Source organism: Trematomus bernacchii, unplaced genomic scaffold (assembly GCF_902827165.1).
Source record: "Trematomus bernacchii unplaced genomic scaffold, fTreBer1.1, whole genome shotgun sequence".
In the NCBI taxonomy this organism is placed as follows: Eukaryota; Metazoa; Chordata; class Actinopteri; order Perciformes; family Nototheniidae; genus Trematomus; species Trematomus bernacchii.
The window spans coordinates 249,724-267,326 of NW_022987587.1; the positions used below are offsets into that span (position 1 = coordinate 249,724).

The 17,603-nt window shown below is 42.8% G+C and overlaps 2 protein-coding genes across 2 annotated transcripts; both read left to right on the forward strand.

Moving 5' to 3' along the window:
* Positions 1–1,428: 1,428 nt before the first annotated feature.
* LOC117480957 (zinc finger protein 583-like) lies at positions 1,429–2,619 on the forward strand. Its single transcript, XM_034128375.1, has one exon. It carries the CDS (start codon positions 1,641–1,643, stop codon positions 2,418–2,420), a length of 780 nt encoding a protein of 259 aa, XP_033984266.1. The 5' UTR covers positions 1,429–1,640; the 3' UTR covers positions 2,421–2,619.
* An 8,871-nt stretch (positions 2,620–11,490) lies between these two features.
* LOC117480942 lies at positions 11,491–16,670 on the forward strand. The gene is made up of 3 exons (XM_034128362.1): positions 11,491–11,828; positions 11,950–14,445; positions 15,448–16,670. Exons 2-3 carry the CDS (start codon positions 12,114–12,116, stop codon positions 16,668–16,670), a joined length of 3,555 nt encoding a protein of 1,184 aa, XP_033984253.1. The 5' UTR covers positions 11,491–11,828; positions 11,950–12,113.
* The last annotated feature ends 933 nt before the right edge of the window (positions 16,671–17,603 follow it).

The window sequence follows — 17,603 nt, forward strand, 5'->3', positions numbered from 1 at the left end:
TAACCATGAGCTGGCTTATTGCTGGGTGATTTGTACACTTTAATATCCCTTTTTGGCATGACATCCTGTATGTCTCCAAACATGGGGTCTGATGCAATGTGTGCATGCTTTTCAATGAAGTCGACCAATATTGGAAACTTTGCTCTTGTCTTATTGTGTTCATAGTATGCATATGCAGTTGTTCTCCACTTTTCCCTAAGTTTAAATGGGAGTTTCATGATCACATTTCTCATGTTTGATGTGCTATTCATTTCATCCAAAAACTCAACATCTTCCATTGTGCTGCGGACGTAACATAACGGCTCCGCGGATTGGTCCATTTGGACCAATGAGTCCATTTTGGTCGTCGTTACGTCACTTGGTACCAGGAAGAAAAAGAGAAATCTCCAACGAGGCATTCTGGAGCAGCATAGACAGGCCTTTTCTGTGTTAGAGTTGTACTCGCTACAGGGTGTACTTTGAGGGTTTGTGACTCTGCAGACCGTTTACATGCATAAAAAGCTACATAACACACAAGGGCACGGGTAATAACTGGAAAAGAATGACATGGGACCTTTAAATGTTAAGAAGCCCTCAGACGCTGTTTCTTGCAAGATGTTGCGTTTTGCCCCCGCGAAAATGTCATTGCAGTATCATTACTTTTACATTAGAAGGTGCTGTACATTTTTCTGTTAATACTTGCGAACGTTTACTTAAATAAGGTTTGAATGCAAGATTTTAATTTGTAACGGAGTATTTTCATTCTAGAGGCATAGTGTATCTGAACAATGCCAAATACAATTCCTTGTTTACATTGCAGCTACTGCTAAACTGGAACTGGAAAGGGGCTGGGCTACAGAAGGTGAATTGAGACAACAAAAATACACAATAGGTGGGACTAAAAGATAATATGAAAGTAAAAACAAAGGCATTATTAGGGCTGCAAAATATCTCCCATTTTAATGGTGATCAGATTTTGAATTGCTAATACTTAACAGTTTTTTCTGACTGTGTGTTTCCTGTTACCTGCAGACGTCCAGCTACTGGTGGTGGTTAAAGAAGAGGTTCTCCCTGACCAGCAGGATTGGAGCACCAGTCTGGACCAGGAGGACCCAGAGCCCCCCCCACACATTAAGCAGGAACAGGAGGAACTCAGGATCAGTCAGGAGAGAGAGCAGCTTCAGGAGCTGGAGGAGGCTGATATCACCAAGTCCACTTTCACTCCTGACCCTGTGAAGAGTGAAGATGATGAAGAGAAACCTCAGTCCTCACAGCCTCATCAAAGACAAACTGAACACATGGAAACAGAAGCTGATGGAGATGACTGTCGAGGACCAGAACCAGCCAGGAACTCAGATCCAGAGAGCAGTTTACAACCAAAGACTGAGTATGCCACTGGAGACTCTTCTGAACCTCACATTGGAAACTCTTCTGAACCTGACACTGGAGACTCTTCTGAACCTGACACTGGAGACTCTTCTGAACCTGACACTGAAGACAGTGCTGATTGGAAGGAGACCAGAGAATCTGCTTCAGCCTCAAAATCACTGAAAAATAGACAAGAATCTCTCAGTGATTCAAGCCGTAGTGCTATAAAGAAACAATTTGGCTGCTCTGTGTGTACGAAATATTTTGCATTAAGTCAAACTTTAAAAAAACACATGAGAATCCACACAGGAGAGAAACCATACAGATGCTCAGTCTGTAAGAAATCTTTTTCACAGAGTGGAGGTTTAAAGGAACACATGAGAATCCACACAGGAGAGAAACCCTTTAGCTGCTCATTTTGTACCAAATATTTTGCATTTAGTAACAGTTTAAAAAAACACATGAGAATCCACACAGGAGATAAACCATACAGATGCTCAGTCTGTAAGAAAGCTTTTTCACAGAGTGGAGGTTTAAAGGAACACATGAGAATCCACACAGGAGAGAAACCCTTTAGCTGCTCGGTTTGTACCAAATCGTTTGCAGTTAGTGACAGTTTTAAAAAACACATGAGAATCCACACAGGAGAGAAACCATACAGATGCTCAGTCTGTAAGAAAGCTTTTTCACAGAGTGGACATTTAAAGGAACACATGAGAATCCACACAGGAGAGAAACCCTTTAGCTGCTTGGTTTGTACCAAATCTTTTTCACAGAGTGGACATATAAAGGAACACATGAGAATCCACACAGGAGAGAAACCCTTTAGCTGCTTGGTTTGTACCAAATCTTTTTCAGTGAGTCGAAATTTAAAAAAACACATGAGAATCCACACAGGAGAGAAACCATACAGATGCTCAGTCTGTAAGAAAGCTTTTTCACAGAGTGAAAGTTTAAAGCTACACATGAGAGTCCACACAGGAGAGAAACCACACAGCTGCTCAGTCTGTAAGAAAGGTTTTTCACAGAGTAGAGGTTTGAAGACACACATGAGAGTCCACACAGGAGAGTAAATATAAAGCTGCAATGTTTGTGACAAAAGATTTAAATGGCATGGTTATTTCAAAAGACACAAGTGTGTTGGTCATCAGTCCTCACAGCTTAATGAAATTCAAACTGAGGATAACAGAGAGGCAGAGCCTCCAATCAGCTGAACACATGGAAACAGAAGCTGATGGAGAGGACAATGAATAAGTCTTAAAGAGCCCATGTCATGGCCATTTCCACTGATCATAATTCCATTGTTGAGGTCTACTAAAATAGATTTATACTGTGCAATTTTCCAAACTCAAATTGGTTTCGCATACAGCATCTCTGTAAAGTATGTGTATTCACCGGTATTCACTCTCTGCCCTGAACGGTAGCTCGGTTAGGAACGCCAACTATAATGTACTGACCGTAGGGTAAATCACCCGGAGTATACTGTCTATGAGTATTTTGTGTGTGAAGGCAGACATTCTCCTGCTATGAGAAACATGTAAGGCCATCTGCTGACATTGTAGTTGATATATGTAAACGCTAGCAACTTCGTTAGCCCAGTTAGCACTGTTTTGAACTGAACCTGAGATTCCAACAGTATATATGCTTGGCTGGCAGAGGGTGCGTCATAGCTCTGGGCGTGGCTACTGGGTATCCAGACGTCACGATGCCCAGGAAGAACATGAGAAATCTCCAACGAGGCGTTTTGGGGAGGTATTTTCTGTGTTAGAGTTTTACTCCCTACAGGGTGTACTTTGAGGGTTTTTGACTCTGCAGACCGTTTACATGCATAAAAACCTTCATAACACACAAGGGGACGGGTAATAACCGGAAAAGCATGACATGGGCCCTTTAAGACAGTTCACACATGAGAAAAATCTGTCTGACTGGATTAACATTGTCGCACAACATTCATAAAATACTTAAGTGAACTCCATCTTTATCAACATAAGTGGACAATATGTTTAATGTTTTTGTCATACTGATTTTCTGATTCATACATTAACCACTGACTGTTGATGAACCATTTTATTTTGGATTGAGGGCTCCAAGTTTCCATATAGAGATATAGGATGATTTGATGTATTGTTCTTTATTTCTAAATGTTTGGTATCATTGCTATCCTGTTAATGAGCCCTGTTTTACATAAATGTACCTGTTATCTGATTGTTTTTGCCTCTGTAACTGTAAGGGAAGTAGGGCTGCACGATATATCGTGTCGTGAGGATAATCACGTTATGCGCATGCAGGACGATTTTTATTTAATTTAATTTCTTTTTTAGGACGTTCGATAATAAGTCGGCAAATTAACTCAAACACGTCATATTACAATTATTTTGCTGCTTGTTACAAAAGGAAAACTCGCGCGGCTCTCATGTCAGGGGTACTTGAGTAAGTGACATGCAGGCTCTGCATGCACAGCAAACCACCAATCACAATCATTCTTGATCAGATCACAGCAGGATAACCGAGCTAGCTCAGCTTGTTGCTCTGATAACTTAAGATCCAGAAGTCTGTGACTAAAATCCTTCATCCGGTTAAATATCGTTAAAAAAAGACCAATTGTATAGCATGAAAGTTCAAAAAAGGATAGCTTGCGGACAAAAAAAAACTGTCTTTTCTTCAATTCCTGTATTTTTTCATATCGCAATATATATCGCAGAGGAAAAAAATATTGTAATGTCAGTTTTTTCCAATATCGTGCAGCCCTAAAGGGAATACATTTGCCTATTTTGTATCCTGATGACCTAATGCCGTTACATGTAATACGTTACTCTCTAAGCCTGATTTCACCCACCTGCAACCGATTCGCTAATAATCACAAATGTTAATTTCTTTGACCCCTTGACTCGACTATTTCTTGTTTAATAATCGTTACATGTCCTCAGGACCAAGTTCCCGTTTCCTGCCTTTCACCTGCTGATCACCCACTGCTCATTTAAGGTGGACTGACCTTTACAATGGACCAGCTAGTCTTATGGCGCATTTCCACCACACGGTCGGCCTCGGCCTCGCTCGGTACTGCTAGGCCGCGTTGGGCCTTGTTAGGGCCGGCTCACTTCATGCTGCGCTTCCATTACAGTTTAGGAACTGGGGTAGTTACTATAGTAACGCAGTGTAGGCGGAGCCGTGACATCATCTTCAATGAGAACCCCAGAAAAACAACACAGCCGTTAGCTGTTAGCACTCAAGCTCACAGCTCCTCATATCTGTTCAGAAACTAGACAAAAGTTAAACAAGTACAAACCACAGACTGTCTGTCATGGCGAATACAGTCGCTGGTTTATTTATGTCTGTATAGGCCGTTGTTGTGAGTGTGGACGGTCGGAGCATATATTGCGTTGGCTTAGCCAATCTCCATCTAGAAAACACGCATTTTAAAAGGTGTTTCGCCTGCCGTCTGTCTGCAGACTTGTCAAAGCATTAATTCATGGTTTTTACTAACCGGTATCAGTATGTTGTTACTTTGGCATCATTTTGAAACGTGTATTACAATTAAATCACGGTCAAATATGTTCATCTTGTTGTAGCCCCCTTGCCAGCGATTCTCTCTCTAGTTTAGCAAACTCAGCCCGACTCAGCCCTGTTTGTTGGCCCCGATAGAACCACGATTTGGTCGGGCCAGAAAAGAGGTGAAAAAGTAGCCCCGGGCCGGAACTAGGCCTAGTGGAAGCGCAACCAAAAACGGGCCCGGCACGACAGGGCACGCTTAAACCGCGCTCCGCGCCATGGTGGAAGTGCATTAGTGTCTTAATGCAAACGTTTTGTAAAGTGATGCTAGACCAAAAACGTGCTGTTGGGTTGTGTGCTCTCTGCAGGACAGTGTCTGTACTCAAAGATTGTTTATGAAATGAAAGCTTTACTCTGTTTTTGTTGTCCAAACGACGCCAACAGAACGATACGTCTTCTTTCCAGCAGATGGCATAAATGTTACATCATCCAGTTCAACTGTCATCCACATAAGATATGGCTAGTAATTGACTATTTCAACTAGGGCTGTCAAGTTAACACGTTAATAACCACACAAATTATTTTAACGTGCGATTAACGCATGTATATTTGTCCTCGGCCCGCCCCGTAGTTTCAGAGCCCAAAGGCTTGACGTTGTTGTTGTTAGTTGGATGGTGGGAGATTCTAGCGAGAGATATGGATAAAAAAAAGGTGTTTTAAACAGCAAGCCAAGCCCACAGCTGATGCTGACAGCCAGGCGCGCCGGATTCACTTTAGAAGTGGGGGGGCCAAAAAAGTGCGTGTGTATGGCCCAATCCCAAACCACGCCCTACACACTCCCCCTCCGTGACGGAGTGAACTCCGTGGAGTGACACATGAGGCTCCCTCCTGTCAGATGGAGGGAGTAAATACAGCGGCAAGCTTTGGGACAAACTCCCCTCTCTCCGGCAGAAACAGGAAATGCCGTAACTGTATGTAACAACGGTTTCAAATCAGCATCTCTTTGACAAAAAATGTAAATTAATAACTCAAATAAAACTCCAAACATCTTTAATTGTGTTACTTTTTTGTAAAGCTCTTTTAGTTTTAAACCTGATGTTTATAAGCTTCTTAGTTTTTGCAACAGTCTGTAAATATACACAACTTTATAATAAAATGCACACATTTACCTTTTTCTAGACTAAACACAGGTAGCCTATGATCCTAAGTTAAAAACATATGAGGTTATCATGAGGTTGTTAACATCGCAGTTTATCAGTGGGTTATTGATTCTGCGTCAGTCTTGGGACAGTCATACATTCCTATGAAGTCTTCATGGACAACATAATCAGCTGATACCCATCGTACAGTCAGAGACAACTGTTCATGGAGGCTTTGGGCACTTTTTCCAGTTATTAACTCCGGTATTAACAAAGCTATCATCTCCACATTTTGAGAAAGTTACAAGCCGTTTGACAGCAGCAAATCTGCATATTTCACAGAAGGCCCGTTTAGTGGTTTTGCAAATAATTAACCACTCTCTGTTTTTGTACCATTCTGCGTTGAAGTACCTTTCTCTTTGCCCAGACGATCTAAAAATGTTTTTTTCACGAACAGTTTCTTAGCTGTCTCCCTACTGGCTGACACCATCCCTCACTCCACCGTCACCCAGAATGTTTCCCCTACTGACCTGGTCAACACCTACAACAATGCTCTCTCCTCCTGTCTCAACCAACTCGCTCCAATAAAACCAAGTATGTCTCTTTCACTCACTCGGCCCCCTGGTACACCGATCATCTCCGTTGCCTCAAAAGGAAAGGTCGCCAGCTCGAAAGACATGCTAAACGAACTGGTCTCACTATCCACAAAGACATTTATAGACTGCACCAACAGCAGTACAAAGATGCCCTCAACAGTGCACGCTCCTTCCACTACTCCTCTGTAATACAATCTGGCAGCAATAACCCAAAGTCCCTTTTTTTCAACTATTAACAAGCTCCTCAACCCCATGGATAATATCTCCAACTCCTTCACCACCTCAAAGTGTGAATCCTTCCTCTCATTCCTCCAAAGCAAAATTGAAATAATACACAGCAACACAGCCAACTCCTCCGTCTCGTCCACCACCCATGCTTTTCTGGAACCTACCCTACTCCTTCCAGGCACCCTTTTACAGCCTTCAGACAAATTACCTCACTGGACATAGTTGCCCAAGTCACCGGCATGAATACCTCAACTTCCATCCTGGACCCCATGCCCTCCACCCTTGTCAAGGCCTGCCTCCCCCAACTCACTCATCTTATCACCACAGTCATTAACTCCTCTCTGTCCACTGGACTTGTCCCCCTTGCTCTGAAACTCGCTGCTGTCACTCCCATACTCAAAAAACCTGGTCTCAACCCTGATTCTCTCAATAACTACCGGCCCATCTCTAACCTCCCATTCCTGTCAACAATTCTGGAGCAAACTGTTGCCTCCCAACTAAAATCCCATCTGGACTGCAATAACCTTCATGAACCTTTTCAATCTGGTTTCTGTACTCGCCACAGCACAGAATCTGCCCTACTCAAGGTGACCAACGACATTCTCCTCTCTGCTGACTCTGGTTCCCGCTCAATTCTCATTCTCCTTGACCTAACAGCCGCATTTGACACGATCAGCCATTCCATCCTCATCAACCGCCTCCAGTCTTCCATTGGCATTACCGGTACTGCCCTCTCCTGGTTTAAATCCTATCTCTCTGACAGACATCAATTCATCTCCATTAACAACTCCAAATCCCCCACAGCCCCCGTCAATCATGGCGTCCCTCAGGGTTCTGTACTTGGTCCCCTTCTGTTCATCATCTACATCCTCCCAATTGGACAAATCCTCCATCAGCACCAACTCCAGTTCCACTGTTATGCTGATGACACACAGCTCTACCTCTCAACAAAATCAATTTCTCCAACCACACACTCCCAGCTCAGCACCTGCCTCACTGACATTAAAATTTGGATCCAAAACAATTTTCGAAAACTTAACTGTGACAAATCGGAACTTATAATCATTGGCCCAAACTCACTTACCCGCTCAACCCAAGATTTTTATCTTACCATCGATGGCTCCATTGTCAACCCCTCCACTCACATCCGTACCCTTGGCATCATCCTCGACCCCACCCTCACTTTCCAACCAGGTCACAAAAAACGCTTTCTTCCATTTAAAGAACATCGCCCGCATCAGACCCATCCATGCCTTTATAACATCCCGACTGGATTACTGCAACAGCATACTTTTTGGATCACCTGCATTCATACTAACAAAACTTCAATATGTCCAAAATTCAGCTGCCCGCTTGCTCACCTCCACCCGACGCTCCGACCACATCACCCCTATCCTCCATGACCTCCACTGGCTCCCCATCAAACACCGCATTGACTTTAAAATATTACTTTTCACTTTCAAAGCCCTCAACAACCTTGCCCCCCCCCCCCACCCCCCCCCACCTCTGTGACCTCATCCAACGACACACCCCCACCCGTCGCCTCAGGTCTGCTGAAGCTAACCTACTGCAGCCCATCAGGACAAAGCTCCGGACCTGGGGTGACAGGGCCTTCGCTGCAGACCCCCCCCCCCCCCCCCACTCTGGAACCCCCTCCCCAGCCACGTCAGATCTGCCAACACTCTCACATCATTCAAACAATCCCTCAAAACTCACCTTTTCACTCTTGCCTTCAACTCCTATCAACTAACCCCTTGCCCTTATTCCACCTAGCTTAGCACTTTCTACTTTTGTTGTTATTTTTATTTTACTTGCTTGTAAGCGCTTTGACCACCAGGAAAAGCGCTTTATAAATGTAATGTATTATTATTATTATTATTATTTAGACGCTTCTTGTGAGACTTGTGTTTTGTTTCGGTAAAAATGGTTCGTATCGTCAGTTAGCTGAGTTTCTTCCCGTTAGGTGGGTATGACACATTCATAGGTTTTTAAATGTTAAGAAGCCCTGAGACACAGTTTCGCGGGCGGGGGCTCTCGGGCTTAACAGGTTAACAGGTTAAGGAAATCACATTCCTTACAAAGTACTAAATATTCTACCAGATGTAAAGTTTTGTTGTCAAAAATGTGTTTTTTAAGAAACCATCTAAGAATACCCCTTTAAACCATATATTATCACAAGAACAAAGGGTCAATACAATATTATAACCCTCCTATACAACTTCAAAAGGCATCCTTATATGTCATAAAACCATATTATATCGCAAGAACAAAGGGTCTATAAAGTATTATTACCTACATATACAACTTCAAAAGACATCAGTAGTGTTACCAATCCCGCTTCAATCTCATTAGTATGCATAAAAAAGTGACAGGTCACACCTTCTAAGTCCCGCCCCCTAATTATGTTAATGACCCCCCTTTGATATGCTAATGAGCCCTTTGTTCGAGGTGTTATCGCGTACAGGTGTGACATCCTCCCCGGTACCCCCCCACCCCCCTCAGCCCACCCCCTCCCCCTCACATACAGGTGCTACATCCTCTCAGGTAGCCCCCCACCCCGCTCAGCCCCCACCCCTCTCAACCCCCTCCTCCTCCCCCCTCCTGTCCGGTCGGCATGTTCGTTACAGTTTAAATCTTCCGGGGCAGAATTAGAAAAGTGCCGGTTAAAGGTCTTCTATGTTATTTAATGAGCTTTGAAACAAACTGATATGATTCGATATTAAACCAACTAATTATAGTAGATTAATTAACTATTCAAAAACGTGTACAGTAATTTACAATAACACGGGAATAATAAACGGACTGCTCTCCCCCTCCTGACAACACGACAGTATCAAAGTCGCGGGTCCAATAATGAGTGACGCGACAGTAAAACTAAAACATATCTATAAATAGTTTAGGTAGTTTGAGAGGTAAATAAAATAGCTACGTGTGATATATGAAGAGTGTGTTTTGTTCCGCTCACCGCATGCAGAGATGCATGTCGAATAGTCCGCAGCATCGGATCTCCCCCCGTCAGCAACAGCGGGTCTCCCCCGTCAGATTAGACTTTACTAGCGTTTATGTCCATGCGCAATCAGCCCATACAGGACATCTTTTGTCTGTCACACACTATTCTTGTATGTCACATAAGTGGTGTAGCTGATGCTGTATTGCGCTAAAGGGGATATCATTCTGAGAGATTTCCCTCCACACACACACACACACACACACACACACACACACACACACACACACACACACACACACACACACACACACACACACACACACACACACACACATACCCGTATTCCCCTCCTACCCAGCCTTTTTTTTATTTTAAATACGAGTTGGGTTAATAACTAAGGAGGCTCTCTTGAAGTGTACGGATGGTGAACTAATGTTTAATTACTATACTAACTATAAGGGCCTCTCTTATAGAAAGGAGGGGTAATCTGGTAATAAATGCAGCAAAGTCTCTCTGAAGAGGTTGGCAATAAATTAAAGATCTTAATGACCCTGGGGTATTTTGGTTTTTTCTTTATGTTTAATTACATCACCCCTTAATAAAATAATCCTTATATGAAGTTATATGAGATTAGAAGTAGCTGTAGGTTTGGAGGAAAGAGAAGATTTATTTTTTATTTTTTAAATGTGCTCACCACAGATGTTAGCTGTAAAAAACACTTAAGAATGCATAGACCTGGAGGTGTGACCCAGGATGGCTCCATCCATTTCACCCCCCCCCACACACACACACACACACACACACACACACACACACACACACACACACACACACACACACACACACACACACACACACACACACACACACACACACACACACACACAGACCATCTTTTTTTAAATATGAGAGGGGTTAATAACTAAGGATGTTGTTTTGAATTGTATGGATGGTGAACTAATGTTTAATTACTATACTAACTTTAGGGACCTCTCTTATTGAAAAGAGGGGTAATCTGGTATTAAATGTAACAAAGTCTCTCTGAAGAGGTTGGCAATAAATTAAAGATCTTAATGATCCTGGGGTATTTTGGTTTTTTTCTTTATGTTTAATTACATCACCCATTAATAAAATAATCCTTATATGAAGTTATATGAGATTAGAAGTAGCTGCAGGTATGGAGGAAAGAGAAGATTTTTTAAAAGGTCCTGCTATTTCATTATGAATCGGCTCCTTAAGGTCTGATCAACACAGAGGTTAGCTGTAAAAAACACTTAAGAATGCACAGACTTGAGAGTTTTAAGAAATCACTGACAGACAACACATGTTAAATTAATAATACCATTCCGATTGGTTCCCCACTTTTTCTGGGGCCTATTGACATGCTTATTTGCAATACAGCTATTTAAGGTGAGCACATTTTCACAAGAACAGACCGCATGACCTTCTGGAGAGAATGAGACCTGATTTGGATCTGATCTGGAAAAAAGCACTGGTAAGTACTTTTATATTTTATAATATCATGTAATTATCCAATCATTAATTTTGGGGTGAAGACATGGCCTGGTTTTAGGTTTTAAGGGTTAGGCATGTGTTTTGGTTTTTGACTAAGGTTATAATAAGTCTCCAGGAAATGCATGTAAGTCAATGTATTGTGTGTGTGTGTGTGTGTGTGTGTGTGTGTGTGTGTGTGTGTGTGTGTGTGTGTGTGTGTGTGTGTGTGTGTTTTGGCTTATTTAAATTAAAATCAAAATATGGTTTTTATTCATTTTTTACCTGATGTATAAATTGTCCATAGTAACGTTTTATATACCTGCTCTTTTGCTACAAGGTAATGGAATCTACAGCATAAGCCATTCATCGGTAAAACAACGGGGGGAGAGATCTCTGACGTGTGAAATCGAGGGTGTCCCCAGTCCCAGATAGGAGCATCCCTCTACCTCTGTCACGCCACGTTCGAGGCGACCCCCAACACCACTGCAGTCTGAGCGCCAGGCATATTTTTGAGCTTCTCAGTGTGGCCTAGAACAGCTCTGGATGACCCCATCCCAAACACACTCCAAACGAGGTGCCATACAGGTAAATTACTTGTGGTTATTTTTATAAGATGATCGCTAAATGATTTGTTGTTAAATATAATATTTCAGTGTTTCAAATACTTACCCCCTCTTTTTTACCTCTCTGTCTCTTTTCTGTACAGATCTGCCTCGCGAGCACAGCGCTGCGACCGTCAACTTTATGGTTACACCAACTGAATAAGCTGGAGGCGTTTGATAGCGGTGTGGTTTTCTTCAGCAGTGAGAAATGTATTTTTGATTTCCTTTCTATTTTCTTGTGATGGGATGATTTCATAAACGGTCAAACATGGGTGATTTAGCAGCTACAGAAACGTCGTTTCTGCATTGTTTGAATGATATAATCCCCCTAAGCGAAAATGAATACATATATAGTGAAATGTCATTTCCTCAGTGTTCAAACAATATTAGCGAATTGAATGACGAAGAACTAGATGTAAACGACCATTCCTCCCCCTCGGAAACAAACTCATGCTATCCACCAACATTAGATAGCGCACTGGAGGTAGTTTTAGACAGCCAGCAAAACTATGAAGCAGACCTTGTGGTTTTAAATCAGCACGCAGACAAAGTACCTCTGTCTTCAGTTCTAACTCCTCCTAACGATGAAGCAGACGTTATATATGATTCAACAGATAGAGAAACGTCATTTAATCAATGTTTGAATAATATAAGTGGCCTAAGCGATGATGATTATACGTATGATGAAATGTCATTTCCTCAGTGTTCAGACAATATTAACGATCTAAGTTATGACGAGCTAGTTGTAAACGAACCTACCAACCCCTCAGAAACAAACTCTAGCTATCCAATAACATTTGATGGCATTCTGGAATGGGTGTTAGATTGCTACCAAAACTCTGACGCATATCCTGGTCTGGTGCATTTAAATCAGCTCGCAGACGAAGTCCGTGTGTCAAATAATGTTAGCGAGGCCCCCGTTAATGCTGAATCAGCAGCTTCCTCTGTGGAAGATGGCGGGTACATTGACGACAGTATGGATGTTTCAGAAGCATCAGTTTCCTCTGTGCAAACCGGTGGATACATTATCGACGATGACAGTATGGATGCTTCAGAAGCAGCAGTGTCCCCCGTGCAAAACGGTGTACACAATGATCAAAACAGCATCCCGAATGCTCCCGAGGTAGCAGGCCCGTCGTTACAAAATGGTGGAAATGCTAATGACAGTCGGAATGCTTCAACACGTGTTGTGTCTCGACCTGTATTCAATAACATAGAACTGAGTCAGTCTTTAGTCCTACCCCGTCCTAGCGCCGAGGCAGATTACACATCGTATCACGTTAGTATGATGGCCAGTGTACATGAGATGCTGGATGAGGCTTTTTTACTAACAAATAGGGAAGATCTTGTACAGATTGAGTTAAGGGGGGAGCAACTGCAAGGTAACGTGTCAGCCATTTTGAATGCCAACCACGACAGTAATCTGAATGATTTTGATGAAGCGCTCTTCAACGCAGTGCAGTCAAATTGGGCTGTAATGGCAGATAGCGATCTTGAATTAGTGGTGCAAATTGTTCAATCCCCTCGGGGTGGTGGGGAGAAACGATTGGCTGGTAAAATGTTGGACAATGAAATTGTTAAAAAGAAGAAGCGTTTTCTTTACATTGTTCACAACCCCGTCAACCAGCTGTGTTTTGCTATTAATTTAGCACTGTTGCTGCATGACAACCTCACTGATAACGAAGGTTTTGAACGCGGTAGAGAGATTCAGAGGGGGGTGGGTTTGACAGACCAGACAGCGGTGACATTCACTGACATTGAGAAATTCGAAGAGAGTTTAAAATGCAAGATTGTGGTTTTTTACAGAGGCGATGGAGATCGGACCCTCTGTAAATTCCAGACAGACGGTCCCAAAAGAGATAAAACTGTGTTTTTATTTCTCCTCGAAAACCATTACTATGGGATTAAGAACTTGAAGGGTTTTCTAGGCGCCTCCTTTGTCTGTGAACACTGCTACACCGGCTACAACTCACGATGGTTTCATTCATGTAAAGGCCATTGTTTTGTCTGTCTTGACCCCTCATGTACTCTGGATGAGTTTAAACCCATCTTTTGTAAAGACTGTAACAAAACTTGCCGTACGGTCGGCTGTCATGCTCGACATAAAAAACAGACACAGAGAGCATCAGCCATTGCCAGTAACTGCGATTTACACAAAAAGTGTGTAGATTGTCAACTTTCTTACTACATTCCCAAGAGTAGTGCAGATAAAACACACAAGTGTATGGTGAAAAAATGTAAGATATGTAACGAAAAGCTGCCCTCTGCTTCAACAGGCGAGTGTGTAGAACATCTGTGTTACATTGGTGTGTTACCCCAAGAGACAGAGCACAACGACCACATCGTGTTTTATGATTTTGAAACAATGGCGGGGGCAGACGGTGTACATGTCCCCTTCCTGGTGTGTACAAAAACCCTGGCAGGCGAAACTTGGGTCGCTGAGGGCACCGACTGTGCACTGCAGTTTCTGGCCCACTTTAGACTCCCTAAATTCAAGAATGCAAACTTCATTGCTCACAATGCCAAGGGTTTTGACAGCTATCTCATTATCAATGCAATGATTGAACAAGGGTTAAAACCATCTTTGGTAATGCAGGGAAGTAAAGTGATTTATTTTACTGACCAAGATTTCAGACAAAAGTACATAGATTCTCTGTCTTACCTCTCTATGCGGTTGGCTGCAATGCCCAAAGCTTTGGGGTTCGAAGATAAAACCAAGGGGTATTTCCCTCACGGTTTCAGCTCTAAGGCCAATCTGAGTTATATCGGACCTTACCCACCAGCACACTGTTATGGGATTGAACGCATGACAACTGATGAAAAGAGTGACTTTTTCGCATGGTATGAGACGGTACGCACGGGTACTTTTGATTTTCGAAAGCAGGCATTGCTTTACTGTAAAAACGATGTCGACATTCTTGTACAGGGCTGCACTTTATTCCGAAAAGGATTCCTTGAAGAGACTGGTGTAGATCCTTTTAGTCGTGCGACCATTGCTTCGGCCTGTATGAAAGTTTTCACCACAAACTTTCTGCCTCCAAAAACCCTAGCCATCCCCCCGCCCGATGATTACCGTCGTGAAAACAAGACATACTCCAGCGCTGGTATCCAGTGGTTAGATTGGGTGGCTCATACTGAGGGGGTATTTATTCAACATGCGTTGAATGAAGGTGAGAAACGAGTGGGACGTTTCGTCGTAGATGGTTTTGCTGAAGTTGAGGGAGTAAAGATTGTCTGGGAATTTCTTGGGTGCTTTTATCACGGCTGTCCGTCGTGTTATAAGGGGCATGAGAAAAACCCCCTGACAGGTGGCACATTTGAACGGCTCCATGCAGCTAGTGAGGAAAAGCTGCATGAGCTACAGTCTGTTCACGGGGCCAAAGTGATCGTTATGCGAGAGCATACATGGGGTGAGATGAAAAAATCCAATCAAGATTTGCAGGCTTTCCTCAGGGATTACAAAGCTCCAGAACCGTTGACCCCCAGGGCTGCTTTATACGGGGGAAGAACGTGTGCAGTGAAGTTGAGGTACACGGCAGCGGCAGATGAATTGATTCATTATTGTGATTTCACCTCCCTGTACCCCTTTGTAAACTGCACAGGCCTCTACCCGCTAGGCCACCCTCAGATCATCTTCCGAGATTTCAAAGATCCTCAGAGTTATTTCGGGTTAATCAGAGCTACCGTAGAACCTCCCAGGGGTCTTTACTTTCCAGTTCTGCCTTACAAAACTGCAGCGGGTAAACTTGTGTTCACCCTCTGTCGTACATGCGCTGAGCTTAACAACCAACAGGGGCCCTGCACGCACAGCAAAGAGGAAAGAGCATTAACAGGAGTATGGGTGACAACAGAATTCAACAAGGCTCTGGACATGGGTTACAAGCTGACTCAGATCACAGAGGTGTGGCATTTTGAGAACAAAAGTGACAGCATTTTTGTAGATTATATACACACATTCTTGAAGGGTAAACAAGAAGCATCTGGTTATCCTTCAGAAGCAACAGATGATGAGAGCAGACAAAAGTATGTGACAGACTACCATGCTAATCAAGGCATACAGCTCGACGCAGCTAAAATCACATCAAACCCAGCCAAAAGACAAGTGTCAAAGCTATGTCTCAACAGTTTCTGGGGTAAATTTGCTCAGAGAAGCAATCTGACACAGACTAAGATTGTGACCAAACCAGAAGAATTTCTTAACCTCTTGTTTTCAGCTAAACATAAGGTTAAGTATTTCTCATTCACCAATGACAGGACAGCTCTGGTCCAATGGTGTTATGACGACGATGGTCACTCCCCTCCCAACAAGGTGGATAACATATTCATTGCAGCATTCACCACGGCCTATGCCAGGCTAAAACTGTACAGCGAATTGGAGAAATTGCAGCACAGAGTCTTCTACTACGACACAGATAGTATCATATATGTAACAAGACCTGGAGAGACTCCACTTCCGATGGGGGTTTATCTGGGGGATCTTACAGACGAGCTGGGCGGTGATACAATCAAAGAGTTTGTTTCTGCAGGTCCTAAAAGTTATGCATACCAAACCAAAAATCAGAAAAAGGTTGTAATGCGAGTGAAAGGGATTACACAGACGCATGAGTGCTGTGAACGGGTGAACTTTGACAGTCTTACAGAGCTGGTGGAAGGCTACGTTCAAAACACTGAGAGGGGGCGGGTTCTCGAGGTCCCACAACACAACATTGTACGAAATAAAGAGGGTTTCGTTTTGAGAAATGTGTCATTCACCAAAAAGTTCAGAGTGGTGTTTGATAAAAGACGTCTGTTAGACGGAGGAGATACTTTGCCTTTTGGGTATTGAGAAATAATAAGAAGAGACAAAATGTTTTCACCTAGCCAAATTGATTTTGAACCCAGACTGCGTGTCCCTTTTTCATGTATAATAGTAGGACCCAGCGGGTGTGGAAAAACTTTTTTTGTCAAGAATGTATTGCAAAATTGTATTCATGTAATGGATGTACAGCCTCAAAATATTGTATGGATTTATACTTCATTCCAGCCCATGTACGCAGAACTGCAGGAACAGAATAAAAATATGAAATTCATCAAAGGTCTGCCTGAATCATTTGAAGATGAATCTCTATTTCCTCCTGATCAAAGTCATTTGATTATACTGGACGATGTTATATTTCAAGCCTCGGAGCATCCGGAAGTAGTCCGACTTTTCACCCAATACCGCCATCACAGAAATATGAGTGTTATGATGCTCACCCAAAATGTGTTTCATCAGGGGAAGAATAGTCGAACAATTAGTCTGAATACTAATTACATGGTCTTGTTTAAAAACCCCAGAGACAGATTACAGATGAATATACTTGCACAGCAAATATACCCTGGTAATAAATCATTTTTCCTACAAAGTTTTGAGGATGCCACCAAGGACCCCCATGGATATTTAGTCCTGGACCTGACCCCTAGCTGTCCAGACATCTATAGACTTCGGTCAGGAGTACTACGTACACAGTGGCTAGTTGTTTACGTACCAAAACCGAAAACTTGAAAACAGTATGTCTGCTCGTTTAAAAAGAAACATGCCACTGCTAAAGGCATTATGTCAGGCCAGGCCTTCGAAGCGTAAGGATATTCTCAACAACTGCTCCACGGATTTTCTTCAATCACTCTGTGAACTGTCTTTAAATCTCTTAAAGGGGAACATACCGCTATCTGGTGCTCAGTATAAGAAACTCAAAAAACAAAAGAAAATTATCAAACTATTGGCCAGTAAAAAGACCAA

Coding starts and splice junctions, on each gene's coding strand:
- LOC117480957 (XM_034128375.1), top strand. CDS start 1,641: ATGAGAATCCACACAGGAGAGAAACCATACAGATGCTCAGTCTGTAAG.
- LOC117480942 (XM_034128362.1), top strand. CDS start 12,114: ATGGGTGATTTAGCAGCTACAGAAACGTCGTTTCTGCATTGTTTGAAT. Junction 14,446..15,447: donor ATCTTTGGTAATGCAGGGAA/GTAAAGTGATTT, acceptor TAAACTGCACAG/GCCTCTACCCGCTAGGCCAC.